This window comes from Barbatula barbatula (genome assembly GCF_947034865.1).
Source record: "Barbatula barbatula genome assembly, chromosome: 22".
In the NCBI taxonomy this organism is placed as follows: domain Eukaryota; kingdom Metazoa; phylum Chordata; class Actinopteri; order Cypriniformes; family Nemacheilidae; genus Barbatula; species Barbatula barbatula.
This window is the reverse complement of record NC_136785.1, coordinates 7,456,697-7,477,700: the sequence shown is the minus strand read 5'-3', so window position 1 is coordinate 7,477,700 and position 21,004 is coordinate 7,456,697. Positions and strand designations below refer to the sequence as shown.

General features: G+C 39.6%; 3 protein-coding genes across 4 annotated transcripts in view; 2 read left to right on the top strand and 1 right to left on the bottom strand.

The window, feature by feature from the left end:
* Positions 1-15,266, top strand: part of ank1b (ankyrin 1, erythrocytic b) — a gene marked incomplete at its 5' end in the record, with an annotated part of 63,521 nt that extends 48,255 nt beyond the window's left edge. The window contains 11 exons of the mRNA XM_079485949.1: positions 74-202; positions 2,450-2,569; positions 3,420-3,504; positions 5,071-5,145; positions 5,232-5,363; positions 5,498-5,656; positions 9,859-10,510; positions 10,595-10,868; positions 10,983-11,063; positions 12,007-12,098; positions 12,233-15,266. Of these exons, the coding sequence (XP_079342075.1) occupies positions 74-202; positions 2,450-2,569; positions 3,420-3,504; positions 5,071-5,145; positions 5,232-5,363; positions 5,498-5,656; positions 9,859-10,510; positions 10,595-10,868; positions 10,983-11,063; positions 12,007-12,075 (1,776 nt within the window). The 3' untranslated portion in view covers positions 12,076-12,098; positions 12,233-15,266. The remainder of the gene's footprint in view (positions 1-73; positions 203-2,449; positions 2,570-3,419; positions 3,505-5,070; positions 5,146-5,231; positions 5,364-5,497; positions 5,657-9,858; positions 10,511-10,594; positions 10,869-10,982; positions 11,064-12,006; positions 12,099-12,232) is intronic.
* Positions 15,267-15,397: 131 nt separating this feature from the next.
* On the top strand, positions 15,398-18,613 carry eif4ebp1 (eukaryotic translation initiation factor 4E binding protein 1). Of its 2 annotated transcripts, none has more exons than XM_079485820.1 (4): positions 15,398-15,750; positions 15,828-16,024; positions 17,208-17,399; positions 17,631-18,613. In XM_079485820.1, the coding sequence occupies exons 2-4, from the start codon at positions 15,889-15,891 to the stop codon at positions 17,660-17,662; spliced, it is 360 nt and encodes a 119-aa protein (XP_079341946.1). In that variant the 5' UTR covers positions 15,398-15,750; positions 15,828-15,888; the 3' UTR covers positions 17,663-18,613. The 2 variants fall into 2 exon arrangements, with proteins under 2 accessions (XP_079341946.1, XP_079341947.1); XM_079485821.1 differs by having other exon boundaries at positions 15,406-15,750; positions 15,834-16,024; positions 17,631-18,571.
* A 98-nt stretch (positions 18,614-18,711) lies between these two features.
* On the bottom strand, positions 18,712-20,549 carry ndr1 (nodal-related 1; the record flags this gene model as incomplete). Its single annotated transcript, XM_079487038.1, has 3 exons — positions 18,712-18,864; positions 18,962-19,713; positions 20,264-20,549. 3 exons carry the CDS (start codon positions 20,547-20,549, stop codon positions 18,712-18,714), a joined length of 1,191 nt encoding a protein of 396 aa, XP_079343164.1.
* Between the last annotated feature and the right edge of the window lie 455 nt (positions 20,550-21,004).

Sequence of the window (21,004 nt, the reverse complement as noted above, 5' to 3'; positions counted from 1 at the left end):
GAGTCACTGCATTAACACATTACAATCTCTGACTCCTTCTGACTCACTCGTCACCTTCTGTTTCCTCCCGCAGGTGATGGAGGGGATGCCGCTGCACTTAGAATGTTCCGGAAACTTGGTGCCGGTGAGGAAAGCCACCCAACAGCCACGGAGTTTCAGTTTCCTGGCCTTCAGAGACAACCGGCTGCCTGTCTCTGTAAAGGTGAGCTTATCTGTCTTTCATTTAACGTAACTACCTCTGTGTGTGTGCGAGTTTGACTTAACATTCGCCCAGAAGTTCACAGTATCCTTTCCTGTACGGATGTCTTGTCTTTTCAGTCAATCTGTTCACATCTGTTTATGTATCATCCAGTATAATTGTGTGTTTGTGTGAGTTTGCATTTTTTAATCGATTTGTCTGATCATCTTGTCAACTTTTGTCCTTTTGAATGTCTTGAACCACTAAGGCTGCGCAATAAACGGAAATACAAAAGGATATATTGGCTATCTGAATTATTAAATACCCGTAGTTATTATTAAATATTATACCACAGGGTTGTGGAATGCTTCATTCTGATTGGCTGACACACTTTCTACGGGCGTGCATTATTTTCCAGTCAAACACAAACTTATGAAGTAGTTCCAGATCTGTCGACCGAATTACAGTTCGATATCACTGCGCCAAGTTTAACTGGAAAAGGTTACTGTAGCCTACTGTCCACCCCTGAATAAAGATCTGACAACAAACAAAATGACTGGTAATTTCCATTGTCTGAGAAGAAATAACTATTAATTCTTATGGACAGCATGACAATTTCAACAACAACACTAGGTGGCAGCGCTGTGCTGGACTGTCGAGACGAAAAGCTAAAGCGTATAAACGGTTAAAGATAACAATTAAAAACATGAAAATAAAAATAATAAAACAGCTTTATTTGTTTAATGATTGGCTTAAAGTCAAATTTACGTCTGTGGAAGAGATAAACAACCTTTAAATACACAGCATTAAGCTGGCACTGTTAGAACCGCAGCTGGCACAGAAAACTCAGTGTCGTGTTTTTTCTCCAAATGCTTTTCTGATATGACCAGGCTGTTGAATACGGCGATAACAAATATTGATACTTGGCTTTGAAGCAAACGCGTGTGTTATGCGCTGTGCAGTCTGTCTTCCTCTCGCTCGCTCGCTCTCTGATAACTGCATGGGCCTACAGGCTCAAGCAACGGCTTGAGATGAGACGCCTAAGAAATTAGTCCTGTTAAATTAGCATCCTTTTAGAAATGAGTGCATTTCAGGATAAATACCTTAAAAATGTCTTGACAGCAAACATCAGAACGACGTGGTAACCGTGGTATAAGCGAAATAATTGACTCCCGTCCGTTAAATTCGTAGAAAATACTACCTTGTGCATTATTTTCTACGAAGTCAACGGCCAGAGTCAATTATTACTTAATTAGTATTTTATTTGACTACGCCGCTTGCTTCAAAGTTAAGCAAAAAATGAAAAGGTTATCCTAGCTTTACTCCAAGAACTTGTGAGACTTATGGTAAGTATATATTGATAGTTTATATTCTTAAGTGGACTGGGTTACAAGATTCATCTTCATCCTAGCGAACACCACAAATGTTTCCATGTACGGCACAGACATCAGTTCACGGTAGAGCACGTACACAATGTGAATTCAACTAGCTTCTTTTTCACTAGGTTGTGGGTCAATATAGTGTTTATAAGTGCTCAGTGTTATTGTGTGCATTCTAACTTAACTATTTAAACAGCTGCCATAAAAGTGTTCAGTATATCGTTCAAATTGCAATATTTGTCAAAATAATCACAGTATGATTTTTTGACCAAATTTTGCAGCCCTAGCCCTTCAATGTATCTAATCATTTCCAGTCCAAACATTTTTCCACCCTGTGCTGTCCGTCTCTCTTCACTTGTGTCTCTTTTTGAGTTTTTAGTCTTCATACTTTGTGTGTATCACTGTGGCTTACACTTTGCATCTCAGTCTGTGATGGGTCAGCATCAGATGAGCTGCTCTGTTTTGTAGCGATTCACCTCGTAATCTTGTATTAGTGTCGTGAGCATGCCCTTAACTCTTTCACCTTCTAGCCTGCCTGCCTGCCTGTCTGTATGTCTGTCTCACTGTCTCTCTCTCTCTTCCTCACGGTCACTCTCTTACCGTCTGATCTCACAGACGTCCAGGTAAAAGCGAAGGTAAATCTCTCTCTGTCTCTCGCCTGCCTATGGACTGCCACCATCCCTTCCCCCATCTCCCGCCTACCTGTATGAGTCACATCTGGGCAGCTGCTAATGCTCTTTAATCTTTGTTTTTCTCTGCTTCTGTCTCTCTTCGTTCATCTTCCCCTTTTGTTCTTATTTGAACCTTCATCTCCCATTTCTTTTATCCTCCATTCCTGTTCTTCTCCGTCCATCTGTTTCCCCGCGCCTCCCCATCTCCTCCGGCTCATCAGGTACGAGACGCCAACAAAGAAGCCAGCGGGTTCCTGTCCTTCCTGCGCAAGTCAACCAAATACGAGGACACGCAGCACGTGCTGTGCAACCTCAACATCACCATGCCGCCTTGTGTAAAGGTGAAGAGGCCGTTCATGAGATTTTTAAACTACGATTTTACTCCGTTCCCACAGGATTCGTTTTCTCAGAGGAGGTCGGGTTTGTTTGTTTTGCAGACGTGCTTTATGGTTTTAATCCTATGTGGGTGAAATACGTCTGTGTTATTCTCGCACAATTTCTGAAAAATTACAGAGTTAACTCTCCTCTGAGAAATTTATTCCTGGCTGGATAGGATTGTTTGTGAATTACTGATCTTATCATTATCACCTGGTTTCACCTTATTAAAATCTTATTAAAATCTTATACAAAGGATGGATTTTGTAAATATTCACTTGGTGGTTTTACCATCATATGTAAAAAGAATATTACATTATTAAAAATAAAATAAAACAAATATCTAATCCGGTGATTCTCAGGAAATCTTGGTGTCCAAGACCAAGATTGATGATAATTTTGTACTTCTATTAGTCAATAAAAAACATCTTGCAATATTTTCTAAACAAAACCTTCAAAATATTATTACTATAACCTTCCAAAATGTCAATAATATTGCATGTTTTTCCAAAAATAAAGAAGACGATATGATGCCGCATCACGTTTTATTCACAATACATACATAAGACATAATTAGACATTATTGAAGTATATTTCTATAGAAAATATAAATGTAACTTTTAAATCTGGAAAACTGTACCTACAGTCATGAGATATGCCGCAGAAAATGCAATAAAATAATTCATTAATATTATATATTTTAACCAATCCTGTCATGACGTTATAACGGTCTGAAAATGACCCAATCACCTTTGAATATTGTTTTTCTGACTCTTATCACAGTTCCTTGTGTGTATTGTTTTTTTATTCTTTAAGGTGGTGGGCAGCGACGAGAGACGGAGAACGTTGACACCTCTTGCCCTGAGAGAGAGATACAGCACCCTAAATGAGTCGGGCCTGGGTAAGACATATTATTGTCCTTCGTGCAGAAGAGAAGGGGGGCTTCTGAATGCTGTGCCCATATCCTTGCTTCTATACCTGCCCATTTGTTCATGCATGGCTCTGATTGGATGCTAAGCAATGCCTTCTTTCAGGGTGCTGGTGGGATTGCGCTCAGATGGGCTCTATCTCTAACACAGGCAGTTCTGAGAGGTGGAGCCACAGAGCGAATGAGTAGAGATATAGCGCATGGTGCTGGTTTGATTCCAGCTGTGATACTCTAAGCATGGCAAGCTCCAGCTTTTGAGAAGGAGCTTTAGTTAGGGAAAGACTGCAAAATGTTGCTTGTTTAGAGGTGCGGTAGAGTCGTGGTAGAAATGGTCTGGGAGGTTTGAGGTTGCTTGGATGTCCAAGGCAAGCCTCCATCGTCAGTGTTCTCGAAGGGGATGATGCCAAGTAATGTATGTAGAGTCTGTGCAGAACAGTGCAGATTCTGACCAGTTTTAGGTAAGTTGACCAGCATTATTGTTTCGGTCGGTTTGGTTGGTTATTACTTTCATCAAGTTTACTGGGAATTTTGCAGTGGATTGATATATAATTACTGTTGCAATACAGAGACTGTATTTCACCACAAAGCCGATAGAGGCCATTCAGGCAGTTTAGGGTTCCTGTAATTCACTTTAGCCACTGCTAATGTTATATACTGTACATCACACAAAAACCTTTATTGAACATATTTATCAGAGACACAGTGCCGTTCAAAAGTCCACATTGAAAATCTGCAAATCTAAATCTAATTTAGACCAAAACATTAACAGCAGGAAATTTTATGTACAAAGTCATGTTGTAAAACAAATTAAATAAGACATTTTTAAGATTGAACACTATTTATAGGTCGCTAATCAAAGAAGCAAATCTGTGATGGTGACCAGATTTAAACTCCTTTGAACAAGAGGAAGACGCACACATAGATGATGCTGGCTAACAAGAGCCATCAGGTTTGGAAAATGCTAAAGCAATAGGGAATTCTGAAATTGATATAAAAGTTGTTAAAATAACAGAAAAGATGCTGTGTATTTTTCAGACCTCAAATAGTGCAGAGAAAATAAGTTTATTTTCACTTTTAAGCAATACAACAGTAATATTTGTTAATGTATTAAGGAAAAGTTAAACAATTATTATTTTATGCAATAACGTCCTATCATGCTGTCGGTCTTTCACATTGCTGTTGAATGACTCCTGAGCTTTGATTTTGTGAAATTGTACAGACAAAGGACTGAAAGGGCCCCAATACGCCTAGAAATGATGATTAAATTAAAATTTGGATTGGTCTCTTAATTCTTTCCGCGGCTGTATATTGTGTATAAGTTTTAAAGGAACAGTTTACCCATAAATTCCACCCTAGATGTACATGTCTCTTAGTCTCCAAGTATGGAGCTTTAACTGTGTCACATTAAAATATCATCCTTGTTATCAAGACCAAACAGTATCTAAGTAAATAACTTTAAGTATTTAAGTTTACTGGTTAAAGTGTGTTTCTCGATTGAAGCCTATGTGGAAACTGTGATATCATTTCTCTTTGATCCAGCCACTGTGAATGTCATAGAGAAAACCGAAATGAAGATCTCACTAATATCTGAACAGCTGGGACTGAGCTGGACAGGTAACAATCTAATTTTATTATCTCTGGTAATAAATATTTCCCCCTAAGCTCACGTGCACTGTGTTCTTTCATGTTTGTGTTTGTAGAGCTGGCGAGGGAGCTGCAGTTTGGCGTGGACGACATTAATCGGATCAGAGTGGAGAATCCCAACTCCCTACTGGACCAAAGCTCAGCTCTCCTCAACCTGTGGGTTAGCCGAGAGGACAAGAAAGCCAAGTGTGAGGATCTCGAATTAATATTCTACCTCACTGTGACTTTGTACATTCATTTACAGGATATACTTTACATAATGGCGAATGAGGTGTTTTAAGTGTTAAAAGATCAGATTGTTGCATCATCACATGTTCTTCAGTGGAGAATCTGTATGGAGCTTTGAAGAACATTGACCGGTCAGACATTGTGAAGTCTCTGGAGGATCAGGCTCCACAGGTGACTCTCGAGGAGGCAGAGGAAGGAGCCTGCAGATTGGCTGATCGTGACTCCGCCATGCTTTCTCCAAGTGTCATCAACGGTAAGAACGTACCGCGACTTGCACTGATCTTCTAATCCTTTGGAAATTGTTGAATTGACATAAGACCCCAAGCAACCCAAAGCTTAGATGTTTGTAATTGCATGGGTTGGCCACTAATTGCATATTAGGTTTAGCCTTCCCAGTAATCCATAGCATGAAATTGGGATGAAAGAACATTTCAGACAGGACTTGACGATTTTTCTATTTTCATCACTGATGAATCAGGCATGTCATGACAATGCCATCATTTCCGCCTTGATCATTCATTACTAAACTAAATTCTCAGTAGGGATAAACTGTCACCACATGTGGCGGCATTATTCGACTAATTCGAGACTTCAAGTGTCCTCAAATGCTGCATTTATCGATAGTCATTTTAAAGCGGTTAAAGTGAACAGCGTAAAAAACAGCAGTAATGCTACCAAACGCAAATTCAGTGTGTATTGTTTTAAAATATGAAGAACAGAGAGCAGTATGCAGGCTCGTATGGATGATTACTACTTAAGGGGGCCTCCATACTTCTGTCTGCGATCGTCTCTCTCTCTCTCTCTCTCTTTCTCTGAACATGTCATCTGCAGCCCAGCCGCCCTGCTCTTCCTCATCACAGCTCTCCTCTTCGACCTCTGACCTCATAATGACCTCCCCTGGGCCTCCTTTTCCTCTCATTCTAGTTTAGTTTTTTTTTTGTTTCTTTTGTCGCTAATTCCTATTTTGTGTGGGAGGTGCACTGTGTCTGTATGCACGTGCATGTTGCTTGTGTTTTCTAGAAAAAAACTGTGTATTGTGAGGCTTCGAATAAAGCCTTTGTTTTTCTTGTTCTTTAACAGACTTGTGTGCATGGCATGCTTTTAACGTACAACGTTTCTCCTTGTGTATATGTCACTAATTGTTTTCCTGAGTGATGGCTTAACTCCTTGAATAATAACCTGAGAACCTCTCCTCATCTTTGATAACCGGTGATGTTGTGGTTCTACACCCTGCTGTTTCGTTGGCTACAGTTTACATAATGCTCTGGAAATGGATCTGTGACTCTTACGTTGCAGAAGCATTTTCGGAACGTTGTGTTTTAACTGATATATTGCTGTTCGTGTTTCTTGATGGTGTCTGTGTGTATGTGTGTGTCACGCAATCATAGTGTGACAACATTTTTAACCGCAAGGCTCTGTTGTTGCTGATGTAATGGGCTGCATTTCCAGGTGAAATAGTGAAGCCATTAGCGACACCTAGTGGCTAAAACCTAGATCTTACCTAAGGCATATTAGATATGTTGTAAGTAAATTATGCACAATTTTTATAAATAATGTAATGTAAATGTATATAAAATCAGTTTTAGCATGTGAATGCAGCCCAACCCTGTATGCGTGCGTGAGCATAAGACAAAGAAAGGTTACTCCAGACACTCCATAGTCAATCCGTTTACATAAGAAAATCAGATCGCCCAGAACAGTGTTGTGCGTGGTATCATGGTATCAAAATAATATGTTGTGAGTTTGTGATTTGGTGTGTGTTTTACATTTACTGTAGTTGCACGTGTAAGTGATTTGGATGTGTGCCTGGGTGTGTGTTTTCATGTGTGTTTTTTTCTATATAAAACTTGTGTTTGTGTGACTTTCTCAGCACATTTTTACACTTTACGTCATGTTGTGTCGCTGTTGTATTTGAATTAGAGTTACAGTAGATGTATTGTACCTCACCGTATGCAGTGTGTGTCCTACGCACGTGTGTGTTCTCATTGCTGGGGGCACAGTGAAGGTCCTCATTTATCATTTTCATCATCAAGTTCTTCTCAGCATATCTTCATTTCTTCTTTTCATTATCTAAACATCCTTCTTTCCATTTATCCATCCATCTATTCATCCATCTATCAGCTTATGTGGCACCAGTTGCTGGATAGAAAAATAATACATTTATAAAAATAGTTTATCGTACAGCTTCTTTACGCATGGATAAATTGCCATAAAAGTCAATTTAAATAAAAAAAGATTCAGGTCTTTTAATGGTTTTGTTTTTATATTGTTAATATTACACATAACGATCATATTTCTGCCTTCTTACACTCATATTTTGAACAAAGAAATTAGAAAACGCTATAGATGATTAAAGATGATTTTGACTGATAGCATTATCCATTTATTTAAAAACATAATGTAAATATTGATAATATTGTTATTGTACTGTTTATTATTGTGGCCACTATAACCATGTAGGAAAAGTCTGATATCGTGACAATCCTATTGACAACACAATTCTCTTTGCTTTCTTGGATCCTTGAGGCTGAAGGTTTCTAATATGTCAAATTATCTTCCATTTCACACAATTATGGATGACTATCAGCTATATATTCTTATTCCACATTGATTTGAACATTCCATAGGTATAGACATGTGAAACCTGCATTATGATCATACACACAAGAAAAAGTCATTGTTGCGTACTCATTTAACTTGTATTGTTTGGTCATGTACACAACTTTCATACATACTTAAGAAAGAAAGATCTAACAGGAATCTTTTTGGAATTACTGAGAGTGTTAGTGTGAATGTGTGGGAAGAAGGTATGTTAAAGGAGTATACTGACTTTTCTTCAATATAATATGTATTTACTATATTTGTGGCATGCTGTGATAACCACGGATGATAAATTCAACCTACAGCTCAGTACAGGAAACATGTTTAGTTAGGCTTTAAATAAAAACTTAGCAGGAAAGTAGACGGCACCATAGGATAACTGCAAGATTTAAACATTACACATGTAAGCAGATGACTGATGTGATGATATTACCTGTCTACCCCATCTTAGCTATTTTTTTAACCTTAATGAACAGAGACATTTTTGTTTTAGAATATCTGGAAGATGCATCTGTACAATCTCAATTGGTGTTTTGCAAACTCCACTCAGTTTTAACATTTTGACAAAATTACAAGCTTTAAAAGTCTGCTTTGTACAAATAATTTACATTTCTGTGTGATAGGATTTATTCCTACTCAGTCCAAAAGAAATGCCCCTACATAACAAAAATGAAACTCCATCTACAACATTATTATATAAAAACATTTGTGTATTTTTGTTTTTTACTTTTATTCAGCAATTAAATTCCAAGTAAAAGATTTTTCTAAATAAAGGATTCATTATTCAATTAGGACTGTCAAACGATTAATCGCAATTGTTTAGAATAAAAGTTTGTGTTTAGATAATATATATATATATATATATATATATAGTGCATATTCATTTTGTATTAATAAACAAAAAAACATACATGTATACTGTATATCAATTAGAAAATATGTAGATGTATATTTATCTTTACCAATATATAAATGTTTATTTATTTTATATATTTTCTTATATACACATAAATGCACATATTTGTTTATAAATACAAAGTGAATGAGCACAATACACAGACATATATTATGTAAACACAATCTGGATGCATTTAATCATGATTCATCGTTTTACATCCCTACCAACATTTATTTTAGTGTATGGTGGCATAGATATGATTGTCTAGGAATCAACAGCATGCCACAGATGTGATACATATTTACAGTACGCTGTTCAAAGGTTTTAAAATACTTGACTTAATTCTTTCTCATGATAAAAATAAATGTCATGTGCAGGTGTTTAAATGTTTGAAATTACTCAGGCAAATATAATTGTGCCAACATATTCATTTCTTAATACTTTCATTAGAAAGACGTAATTTTGATATGGAAAACGGTCAACAAAAGAGAGCACACCGTAGTTTTGTATGTTTTTAGTAATAACATAAATAAATCAATACGATTTTATTCCATGAGTTTACTTTTATTGTAAAATGTGGGAAAGGTGTAAAAAAACAAATTTGTGAATGTTTCAAAACTTCGGAACGATAGTGTTGATATTCGGTATAGTAAAACAGAATATTCCTTTAATAATGGATTGTTGTGAACAAATTAAAAGCCTTATTTATTTTCACAGAAGGACTATCATGTGAGCCTGTATTTACAATCCTTGCTACATTTATTGCTGTTAAACTCACAATAATCCTCCCAACTGATCCTTTCCTTAAAGCACTATATTCACATATCTATTATATTAAACACCGAGCACTGTGGGTCCTGCTGCATGCCCTCTTAGAGAGGGTCAGGGACCCTCCACATACCCCCACTATTTCTGTGTGGTGTTAGCGTTGCCTTTCTTGTCTGGCCGTCCCTCAGGTTATGGGCTTGTGCAGGAGGAGCTGCTCTCCCCCGCTTCAATGCAGTACAGCCTGCCCTCCCCACTGGGCGTCGAGCCGTACTGGCAGGAGGTGTCCAGCCTGGAATGCGCTCCCATTGCCACCACCGAGGAGGACACGATGATGGAGATGTCAGATGTGCAGGTGTGGCCAGCGGGGGTCAGTCCGTCGCTGGTAACAGTCGAGGACTCCTCCCTGGACTGCAGCAGCCGCGCGGACGACTCGGAGGCCAACACGTTGAGTCTGCCCTGCAGCAGCTTGGGGAGACCCGGCAGTGGAGCCAGCGGGGCCAGTGGCTCTATCATGGAGCTAGAGGAGGAGGAGGAGGAAGAGGAGGTCGATGAAGATGACATACAGCACGACCTGGCATCCGGATGCACAGAAAAAGCTTGGGCTAGTGGCGCTGTCCCAAAGGCCAACTACAATGGGCAGGCCGGAGGTCAGAGGTCGGAGGGCAAGAGGAGAGAGGTGGTGGCGGGCGGCAGTGTGACGGGTGTAGCTAGAGGAGGTGGAAAGGGTGGAAAGGGGGCAAGTTCAGAGGAAAAGTTTTCTGTTCTTACAGGGCAACAGATCTACGCCCAGTTGTGCGAGAGAACCGGATTGACACGAGCGTTAGAACACAACGGAGACAGGTATGAATCCAATCCATACGCCACCATTTGTTTTATACAAGCAACACAACACTGACACAGCATTTATGTATCCAAACTTTGCAGGCTTGGTGGCGGGGCTTTCCAGCCGTACTCGCAGGAGAAAGAAGGTTCCCTCCACAGCTGGTCTCAACCCAAAGCAAAGCCGACCATAGATGCCATGATTCCATCGTCCCAGGACCACAAACAGTCACATGTAGCACAGGAGGCCCTCCTTACACCGGTATGTGATACAGGCCATTCGGAGGTCCTGCGTGGGCGTCTGCTGGGCACTCAGCCCTCAGCCCTTCCTCAGGAGGGAGAATTGCTGGCGTGGGACAAGGACAGACGGAAGGCACAGGTGTGTCCTCTGGGCTGACCAGTCTGAGCAAAGTGCATGATTTGGGAAAAGTGCTGATGTTGGATTGTTTTCCGAGAATGGAATTGAACCATAACTGTTGATCGCTCCTTTCAGAAGGATGATCCAATAGATCTCACCAGTGATCATCTCCATGAAGAGAAGTTTGCTGATGAGCACGGGAACGTGGTGAGCAAGGTGGATTTCACATTTTCAGATTTATAGTTATACCATAACCATATACCATCAGTTCAAACAGGAAGTTTTCTGTACGTTCAAATGCCATATTTTCTGTTGTTAAATTACATTATAAATATACAGATCTAGAAAAAATTCAAAGATCAGTTCTTACATTGACAATGCGTTGTCCCTGTAAAATTGAAAAATAAAATGCAATTCGTGGACATTTCTTTGTGCACTGCAACTTTTAAACAATAAAAGTTTAACTTTACATTTTAATTTGAATTGTGTCAGTATTATTGCGTGAGCAATAATTATAATTTCTTTTTCATATTTGCCTTTTCACTTTCACATTGGCAGTCTTGCCTCGAGATCTTAGTGAAAAATGAAATTTTTAAATAAAATTAAAAATAAATTAAAATAAAATCTTTTCATTTTATATTTCATTTTGTAACAAACAACAGTTGTGTATAACGAAATGGCTAATCTGGTTTACATTTTCATTTTAATTTGGCAGGATTCGCCTTCCATATTGAACGCTTTATTTTTATTTTGGAGAAATGCACTAATACACATAAAGAAACAAAAATGATCATTTTACCTAAACACATACCTACAAATAGTCAATTGAGAACAACTGAAAATAATTTTGAAATGATCTCTTTTCAGAGCTGTATTTATATAGAATAAATATATTCTTAGATATACTGTATTTACCTGATCTAAATAATGTTTCAATTGTATCCATTGTAGATGTACATGTTACCAGGTGAAGTAAATGTTTCAGCTTGTTCGCATTTTTTACAGTATGTTGCTCTCTTAATGACGGCATTGGCCATTTAAAACCCATATTTGTTGACCAGTACTTTAAAATTCCCTCCAGCAGACTTATGTTATAACCCCAGTAGTGTAAGATCCTCTGGGAATTAGTAAAGCCTTGTCTTTTCTCTCTTTGGTCCAGTTGGGTGTGGATGTGAAGAGGGATGTACAGGCCGTGAAACGCTCCAGTCTACGGAGAGTAAAGCACTGAAACCAACACATATTGTCCTGAAGGTAAGATATGCTTCCGTGATGATATTACCATCAGTTGTATGTTTTAGTACAAATTGTGACCTAGTATGGCTTGCTGGGGAAATAGAATCTCTATCTTAAAAAAGCAATTTGTTTATGAGCGATTGTTCTTCCAGGGTTGGACATCTACTGCCAAACCATCCTTCACCTACGCACACTTGGGAGAAAGGATGATACACAGAACAATGGGAAAAAAACATAACCCGAGAGATTAAAAACAAGCAGTAAAAGAGATCAACAACACATCCCGCCCGAACCCAACAACAGTCAAGGAACCACGGAGCGTCACCGGAACAAAAAGGAGAAAGGGTCCTACCTGTAGTTTTGTAAAATTTATAAACAGAAAAAAGCAACTAGCTTAGGGCATGAACTTGTTTTGTACAAAATGCGGAAAAACAACTACCGAAAAAAGCAACAAAAAGTGCTTCCTGTCAACTGTAAATGCATGACTGACTGCTGGTGCATGACCTACGAGCTGTCATTATTTAAGAAAACTGAGGGGGTACAAGGTAAATGGCCGTTCCTGGATTGGGTTGGGGAGTACTCAAGGACCTTTTATCTTGAAAAACAGGAGTCTCTGGAACACAACAGCCCAAAAAAGCAACAGTTCATTATTTTGTCGAACGGATTGTCAAAACACAGCAGTATAGTTGATGCTAAGCCCGTCCCTTCATTTACAGGCCCTTTATCCTGTTATTTAATGTGATATATGCACTCTATGCTACGTGGATGTGTGTCGGTGTGTGTGCGTGTGTCGGTATCTAATGCATGTGTACTCGCTTCTGAGCTTTTTTTCTGGATCGGTCAGAGCTAATTTGGTGTTCGCCATGGAAATGAGAATAAGCCTCTGTGCACTCCTGCTTGTGAACGTCTGTCTGACTTTGTGAAACGTATTTGTGTTCCTTTGAACTCTGTCGGCCACCTATTGCTTTTGCTATGATTTTAAAGGGCCCCCTTCCTTCGGACAGTGTTCACATCTAATCTTAACTTGAAGGTGGTATAGCTCTGTTTGTACAACACCCCATGTTTCTAACAACCTATGGAGGGCACATGCTTATATTGTCTTCTATTGTGTTCTGACAGTTCACGACCCTCTTTTCATCTCGACCTCTGACCAACCGACCATCCTTTCATCCACATTTGTTACTCTGCTTAATGCTAAGCCACCATGTCAGAGCGATTTCAGAGACTAATGTAGCATTGCATGCTGGTTAACACTCTTTTCATGCTGTTCTCTGGGGTTGGCACTCGGCCCCTTGGTTTTGATTTATTCTACATTATTTATCAAGCTGTGCTGGTGAAAAATGATTGTGGGTGTGACACGTGGGGCTTGGGGACTATCTCTGAGTAACTGCTTTTGTGATGTTTGGGATTTAAGACGGTGAAAAGGTTTCATTTTAAACTTGATTCATTTTTCTTTTAGATGTACAGTTTTAAATAGACAGATTAATATACAGACAGCACTGTGACAGCCCACCTTAAAATTGACCCATGAACTGTGAACTCACAACTGTCTGTCTCACTTTTTGGTTTCAAATGTCTTACTATTACGTACCAACATAGTACTCACACACACCAACAAGGTTATGCTTAACTTGTCCACCTACGGGATTCTTTACTACTGCAAGCACATGTTAATAATGTCGTGTTGACATCATTCACATGGATCACCTTTGTTTATATTATATTACTATGAACGAGCCCAAACATAACTCTTAAAATATAGTCCACCAAAGCAATAATATCAACGTGCTGAAACAGTTGGGATACTGCGTTTCCGTATTCATTTGAACTTGTCTGTGAGTGCTTGTGTGTTCAGTATCTACTGTACGTAACCAACATTTAAGTAGCATTTGTAAGATGTAAGCATGCACAAGTATCTCACGAAGGTCAAACAGTATGCAATTACGTGATCTACATACCAACTCGAGTTCCCTGAACGGAGATAGCTGTGTTTAACGGGCAAAGCATTGTTTATGGAGTCATGACTGGCGACCCTAATGCTGAAAATCAGGGACGGTGCTCAGCATTTAACCACAGCACAGTAGCTTACATAGTCATGAGCACGCCGTGATCTCGGTTCACACATTCATATCGTTTAGTTTGAGATGAGTGAATGAGCGGATGCATGAATGATCAACTGAATAAATGGATGAAGTTATCGTCCAATCAAAGAAATGTTTCATTAAGGAATGCATGGACAATTGGATGAATGACATTGATTGTACTTTGTATTTAAAAATGTTAAATTAGATCCTTGTGATTCTTTATCTGGGGTTCAGTGATGTTGTTTGCTTTGTGAAATTGCACACGTCCCTTCACACCAACATCGAGAGACCTTCATGAATTCTGCCTCACACTGTATATTATTTTTCACAGTTCACTCAGGTTTGTGTTGACAAATGATTTCTCTTCCATGTTTCTGGTTTGTGACATATAAAGGTAAATCCACTCTCAGGCGTATGAGGACTGTCAGTGAGGGGTGTTGTGGGTAGGGATGGTGACCTTAGCATGAAGGACATGGATACATGTTTCGGTACCTTATTGCTGCTGTAACGGTTGAGTATGTTTCATATTCTGAAAACAAAGTGGGGGGAAAGGAAGAAAAGATCTTGTTTTTTTGTTTGTTTTTTAACGGAAACAAAATGATTCATTCATTGCAATCGTTATGTATTAAAGAGTTTATGTAAAATGTTTAACTGTTGCAAAAATCTAGACTTCACCTATACTCCTTTAGAATTGATTAATGACAATATAAACGCAATATCATATTACTCTGTACTAAGGAATGCAACTGCGCACATGCACAGAAAATATGTTTTTAATAAAGAATATATGTATAAATATATGACAAAATATATTTAATTAGAATGCTATGCACCCTTATTAGAGTTGTTATGGATGTACTTTAATCATACTAGTTAGAATCCAGTGATACATGCCCATGTCATGGGGAATGTAGAGGCTTTGTAGCTATTTGAACATGTTTTCTTTCTTTTTTTTTTATTGTGACGGAGAGAGGAAACACGAACATGAATATAAATACAAGCCTTTTATTCAGAATCATTCTGACATGAAGATATGTATAGACCATTTACCCTGCACACCAGCTCAGATCATTGACGAAAATTAATAAAGAAAGATGTGACATATTGTGACACTGTGTGTCTGTGTAAAAACACTGTGTAAACATTCTTAAAACTACAATTTCGAGACTCCTCGTGCAGTTCAGCCACACACCAGTGGGGGCGACATTGCGCTTGTTCTCTGTTTTATATATCCCTTTCCTGGTAATGTTTTGTTGAGTGCTTGAGGGAGTGTGTGTGTGTGTGAGAGAGAGAGAGAGAGAGAGAGAGAGAGAGAGAGAGAGAGAGAGAGAGAGAGAGAGAGAGAGAGAGAGAGAGAGAGAGAGAGAGAGAGAGAGAGAGAGAGAGAGAGAGAGAGAGAGAGAGAGAGAGCGAGAGAGAGAGAGAGAGAAAGAGAGAGAGAGAGAGAGAGAGAGAGAGAAAACGTGGTCACAGAGAAGCCTAGCATTTTAGCTAGCTTTCGAGTGTGTGAATGAAGTGTTATACGGGATCAAACATTTAGTATGATTTATTTTTGTATGTAGTCAAGTTTGCCATAAACGGAGAAGGTAAATCTTTATAAAAGGTAACTTGCTGCTCACAAACAGGTTGTATTCGTGTAAAGTGTTTTTTCGATTACTTCGAGGTGAAGAGACACGATTTAATAAAGGCAGCTTTCCGAGTTTGTGGCCAGCATTGTGTTCAAAATGTCCATGGGCAGCCAGAAGACCACCAGCAAGGCGATTCCGACCACCAGACGAGTCACAATCAACGATGCGGCCCACATGCCACATGATTATTCTACAACGCCCGGAGGGACCCTCTTTAGCACGACTCCAGGAGGTAAATGTCACGCGTTTGCAGATAAATAATAACGGCTGCATTCTCGTGCGTTGTTGTTGTTGTTGTGCTCGCGACATAGCGATGCATTCTGGAGGTCGTGGACGGCTTGCATCTCTTTGTGCCTGACAGACCGCTTTGCGCGTGCTCCGCCAGTTATGACCTCATCATGTTTAAGTCCTAACTTTGAACCGGACTTGTCAATGTATTATAAAACACTGGAAGAAAAACGTCGTTCTGTTGGCTGCTTGACAAGATCGCAGGTCCGTAGGTTTCCTTATAGACACGGTGTGAACGTACACGCAAATGTTCTGCAGTAAAGATGGACCTTTAAATATTCTGATATTGCTGCAAATTCGTGTACGACACTTTAGAACGTGCAACGTTGCTTTGTCAGAATGTGAACAGCCGTCAAAAGACAACGTGACACTTGACGAGTCTTGTGACTGTAGGCTGGTTTCCTTGTTTATGCGGCCACTTCTGTTTTTCTAACACATAAGAAAAGCTCGTCGTCGTGTACTGTACTGTACTGTATTACTAACAATGGTTTTAAACCTTTGGCGTTTGCAGTAAAACCACATTTGTCTCACTATAGTAACCGCAGTTTTACTCTGATATTTGTAGATAAACTATGGTACTATTTCTACACTTGCTATAATTTTGTAGAAAAGCACGCTTTTTTTGTTCATTTGTTTTGTACTGTTGTTTTTGCTCAGTGGGCTTGTAGTTAATTCAGTTCAAGGATATTTGGTGCGGATGTGTGTGAAGGTTGACATTGGGCTCAACTGAACTGATAGGACAGGAGCTGATAGTGATTCAGCTCTCTGTGCTTTTCACTTAACACGGATAAGGTATTTTACTACATGGGAAAATCCTTAAAAATGGGGATTGTTGCAAACCGCACAGTCATTGAGACATGTTTGGACGCGTGTCGAATGCAACCTGTAACTGTTTTTACAAATGTGTTCAATATGGCAGCATCTGAGTGTACCTGGCTGTCCTCCGTCTTTCCCAATCTCACAAGCTCTTGGTCACCGCTGCATTTGTAATCTTATAGGACCCAAGTATGATGGCGTTCCTATGATCTCCCCCATTAGATAAAAGCTTTTAAATATGATCGGATTAAGAGGTAATTAGTCATTCAACATTGAAAGTTACTTAATCCAACGATTACTCTATTTCATAGGCACCAGGATCATCTATGACCGAAAGTTCCTGCTGGACTGTCGCAGCTCCCCATTGGCCCGAACCCCACCCTGCTGCCTCCCTGACATTCCAGGGGTGACCAGTCCCCCCTCAGTCACCACGAATAAAGACAAGGGCTTCCCCAAACTGACTGTCAATAACAATAATAGCTCCCCTGCTGAGAAGAGCGCAGGTATATTTATCTGATTAGACTCAAATACACATTAGCATTCAAATACACATTATGACTAGTCAATAGAAGACCAGTCAGTCTTAAAATATGAGGGAAAGAGTAATAGATATGTTGACATTAACAGACCTTACAATTATAAAGGTTTAGCTCGTATTGTTGTTCACCCTTTTGGCAAATTATGAAAATGAGACTAACGTTAACATTGTTATATTTGATTTGTGATTTTTAAAGGAGAGGATGCCCAGTTTGAAATGGATATCTAACTACAAAAGAGGACCTGCTACAGGAAGGTGACGACTGTAACAAATATTACCGTGAGGATAACTGGTCCTTGAGAGGATAAATGCACAAAAGAGCTTTCCTTCCATGTCTTCTTTTTCGTTATTTACTGTTCTAATGGCATTGTCTTTTTCTGTATTGATGCTGTCGCTCTAGACACGCACAAGCAAATACTTTTGATTCTCAACATCAGCTTACACTGTTGTGCCTGAATAAGCCACTGTCTCAGATGTCAGATCAGTGCATCCCAAGCACATTGATGCAGGAAAATCCTGCCTAGCTCTACTTCTGCCGAAAATATGGGGAACGTCTTAATATCCCCACCATGTTACATTGATACAGATTGTTTGTGTAGTTTTGCAAAATGACCAGGAGGGGGGGCAACAGTGCTGTTTGGGTGCTTGGAGAAAATCCAGGAGAGAACACATAACATATGAGAATAAATTGGACCACTTTCCATTTGTCATTATGTAACGATAAAGTTTAAAGATTTCTGTTTGCCATGAAGAATAATTTTCACCTAAAGTGTCATTCAATAGAATGTAAATGCCTTTGTTGCTTTGGAGTTCTCTGAACTGCCCTGTAATTCCTGAAGAGACATTTAAGCATTGAAAAAAATCAATAAATGCCAGATAATTCATGTAATGTCCTTATTTAAATTGCAAAAAACAGCATGAACAAAATTATACAAAATGCAAGAACCACATTTTAAACACATTTTATTAAATTTGTCAATTTACATATTCTGCTATTTACAAATCATTAACACGAAAAGTATTACTCTTTCAAAAATAGCTTCAAGTAGTTCAGGTGCCTCTGTGCAGGATACCTCAAAAAATTTAAGTATACATTCTGTGATAAAATTACATGATATTAAAGTTCATCTTCATACTAAGATTTCCATGTCTAAAACAGATAAACAAAATCCTGAACATATCTGTAGTATCTTCTATCGTGCATTTATAGATATTTGGTTTTGTGGAGCATATCCAAATAAAGTGCTGATGTTGAGTCCATTAGGGATTTGGTAGGGTCAGTGGCAGCCACATTCTGCGACCACCATCCCTTCGTGGTGTCTCATAACCATCTTCCCGTTCTCATAATAGAGCATAGAAAGTGGTGCCAGACGGGTGGGTACACAGGACACGCATGGGACCCGGTCCGGGTGGTGCAGCTTCAAAAGACTCTGCAAATGAGAACAAAAGACAATCATTAGAACCACTCAAGAGAACAAAGGAGCATTTTAAAAAATAGCAACACAATTTATAAAAAAACACACTTACCTGCATGTAGGCATGGTTAGTTGGAGTGAGGCTCTCATCTACGGGTGTAGGGCAGCCACCTTCACAGCGATAGGCATTGTAGCGCTTCGGATAAACAATCCAGTCGCTCCAGCCGATTTGATCAAAGTCCACCCACATGTCCACCTTTCTGCAAAGTGATTTCTTCTCCCCCAATTCATGCAAAACACCAGGAGTCAAACCAGGTCCTACTCCTCCACGCACTCTGTCACCAGATCTGTGGTTCCTCTTGTGACGTCGGGCCACAGATTCACTTCCACCGCTGGCCCGCTCCAAAGCCACGTACTTGGAGTGCTCAGCGGTCTGAATGAGGGTGGATGTCTTGGCCTGGTTCTGTTTGGAATAAACCACCATCATGACCCTGTTTGCCGTGGGATGCTGGACACCCTGCTCATCTGCTTCGGTTTCCATCCAGGTCTGTTCCTTGATGGGGACCATCTGACCTTGATGCAACCAGAATTTAAGAAGTGCTGTGATGTTGAAAACCTTCCAGGAGGAATGGGAAGCTAGGTCACTTGGTTGGGATTTCACACTGCCGAGGTGAAGCCGCGTTTCAGCGCATGGGTTCTGGCCACACTGATGTTTGGATGAGTGATAGACATCCACCTCTACGTTGCCGGTGGAGGGGAATTCTGGAAGGCGAATCCGAAGTTCAGACTGGTTGACGGTGTCGCTCGTCGATATGGAGGACATGTCGAATGTCACGGCCCATTTGTCCCCAACCTGATGGCAGCCTGAAAATATTTAGACGAGATGTTAGTTCACACAGAAAAATAAGAAAGCATAGTCAATTATAAAGTCTAGAAGGATAAGAGATTGTGGTGCTTAATTAAGTTTTCACACATGGGTATTCAGGACAAGCAGGTAATAAAGTACAAAGTTCTTATTGTGTTGATGTGTATTGCTGCCCAAGCCAACGTCAAACAGGCGTCTTGAGCTAATACACACGCTGACTAATAACCATAATACGTCACTTGGCTAACAGCACCACCCAAACAGCAAGTACAGTATTGAGCACACGTAATCCGTTAACATATTAAATATACATGAGGTTTATATATTTAATGGTTGTCAAAAATAATTTTCCAAATAGTACATTCAAATTTATTTTTTATTAAAAGAATAAATGTTATAATAGATATAATCAATCGCTAAATGCTTAATAAATAAAACAGTAGTAATAAAATATTATAATAATAATCCTTATTTGTAAGGCAGTAAAAAAGGCAAAATGCTTTCAAATAAAAATACATCAAAAGAAAATGTATAAATATGGCTACTCACTTTTGGCGACGAGACTCAAGACCGAATCGGAGTCGTACAGGGTTGGATTCTCATGGCTCATTTGTTTATCGTCTCCGGTCAGAAGGGTCCGGTAAAGGTGCATCATATAAAGCGGATATCGGTTCGTGTGGCGGCTGTGACCCGCCTGACCTCCGCCGCTCCTTCCAGCTGTGCGCATCCTATTTCTGAGGGCCTCGTGAAATCCAGGGAAGGATGCTGCTGCGCTCATTGATCCGACCCAGAGTGCCACGACTGCGCTCAGCATCACGCACACAAACGGCGTCATGTCTAAAAAGTTATAATCCACCAGGCAGAGAAAAGGAATTCTGTTATCTCCTGATCCGTCTCCTACAACGCTCTCAGTAGACTGAGATTATGGGTGCTGCCCGACCAGCTAAGTTTACTTATAGAAACTTGCAGTCTTTTGATGGTCTATGGGTCTTTTGGGTCTTTGAAGTGCGCCTGTGATCCATACTCGCTCAGGGGAGTTTAAAGGGGTACATGTCCCAGGCTCGTCATGGATCGAAACCAGTAGTCTTTTGTGCGTCGGAAGGTGTGAAAACCTTAATTCTTCTACCTGAAGCGCTGTGTATTGGAGGTCCTTTTGAAAGTGCCCTGCAACAATAATATTAGTGGAGCACATTTGTTCATCAATAATGTGACTTTGATTAAAAGGAGAAACACTCCGATTACAGTATTATTTCTTAGTTTGAATGAAAATGATTTTGTTTCTATGTTTAT

What these genes read in the sequence shown, in the direction of transcription:
- eif4ebp1 (XM_079485820.1), top strand. Translation starts at nt 15,889, where the DNA reads ATGTCCATGGGCAGCCAGAAGACCACCAGCAAGGCGATTCCGACCACC. An exon ending in CTTTAGCACGACTCCAGGAG is followed by an intron (nt 16,025 to 17,207) that starts GTAAATGTCACG and finishes TCTATTTCATAG; the next exon opens with GCACCAGGATCATCTATGAC. An exon ending in CCCTGCTGAGAAGAGCGCAG is followed by an intron (nt 17,400 to 17,630) that starts GTATATTTATCT and finishes TGATTTTTAAAG; the next exon opens with GAGAGGATGCCCAGTTTGAA.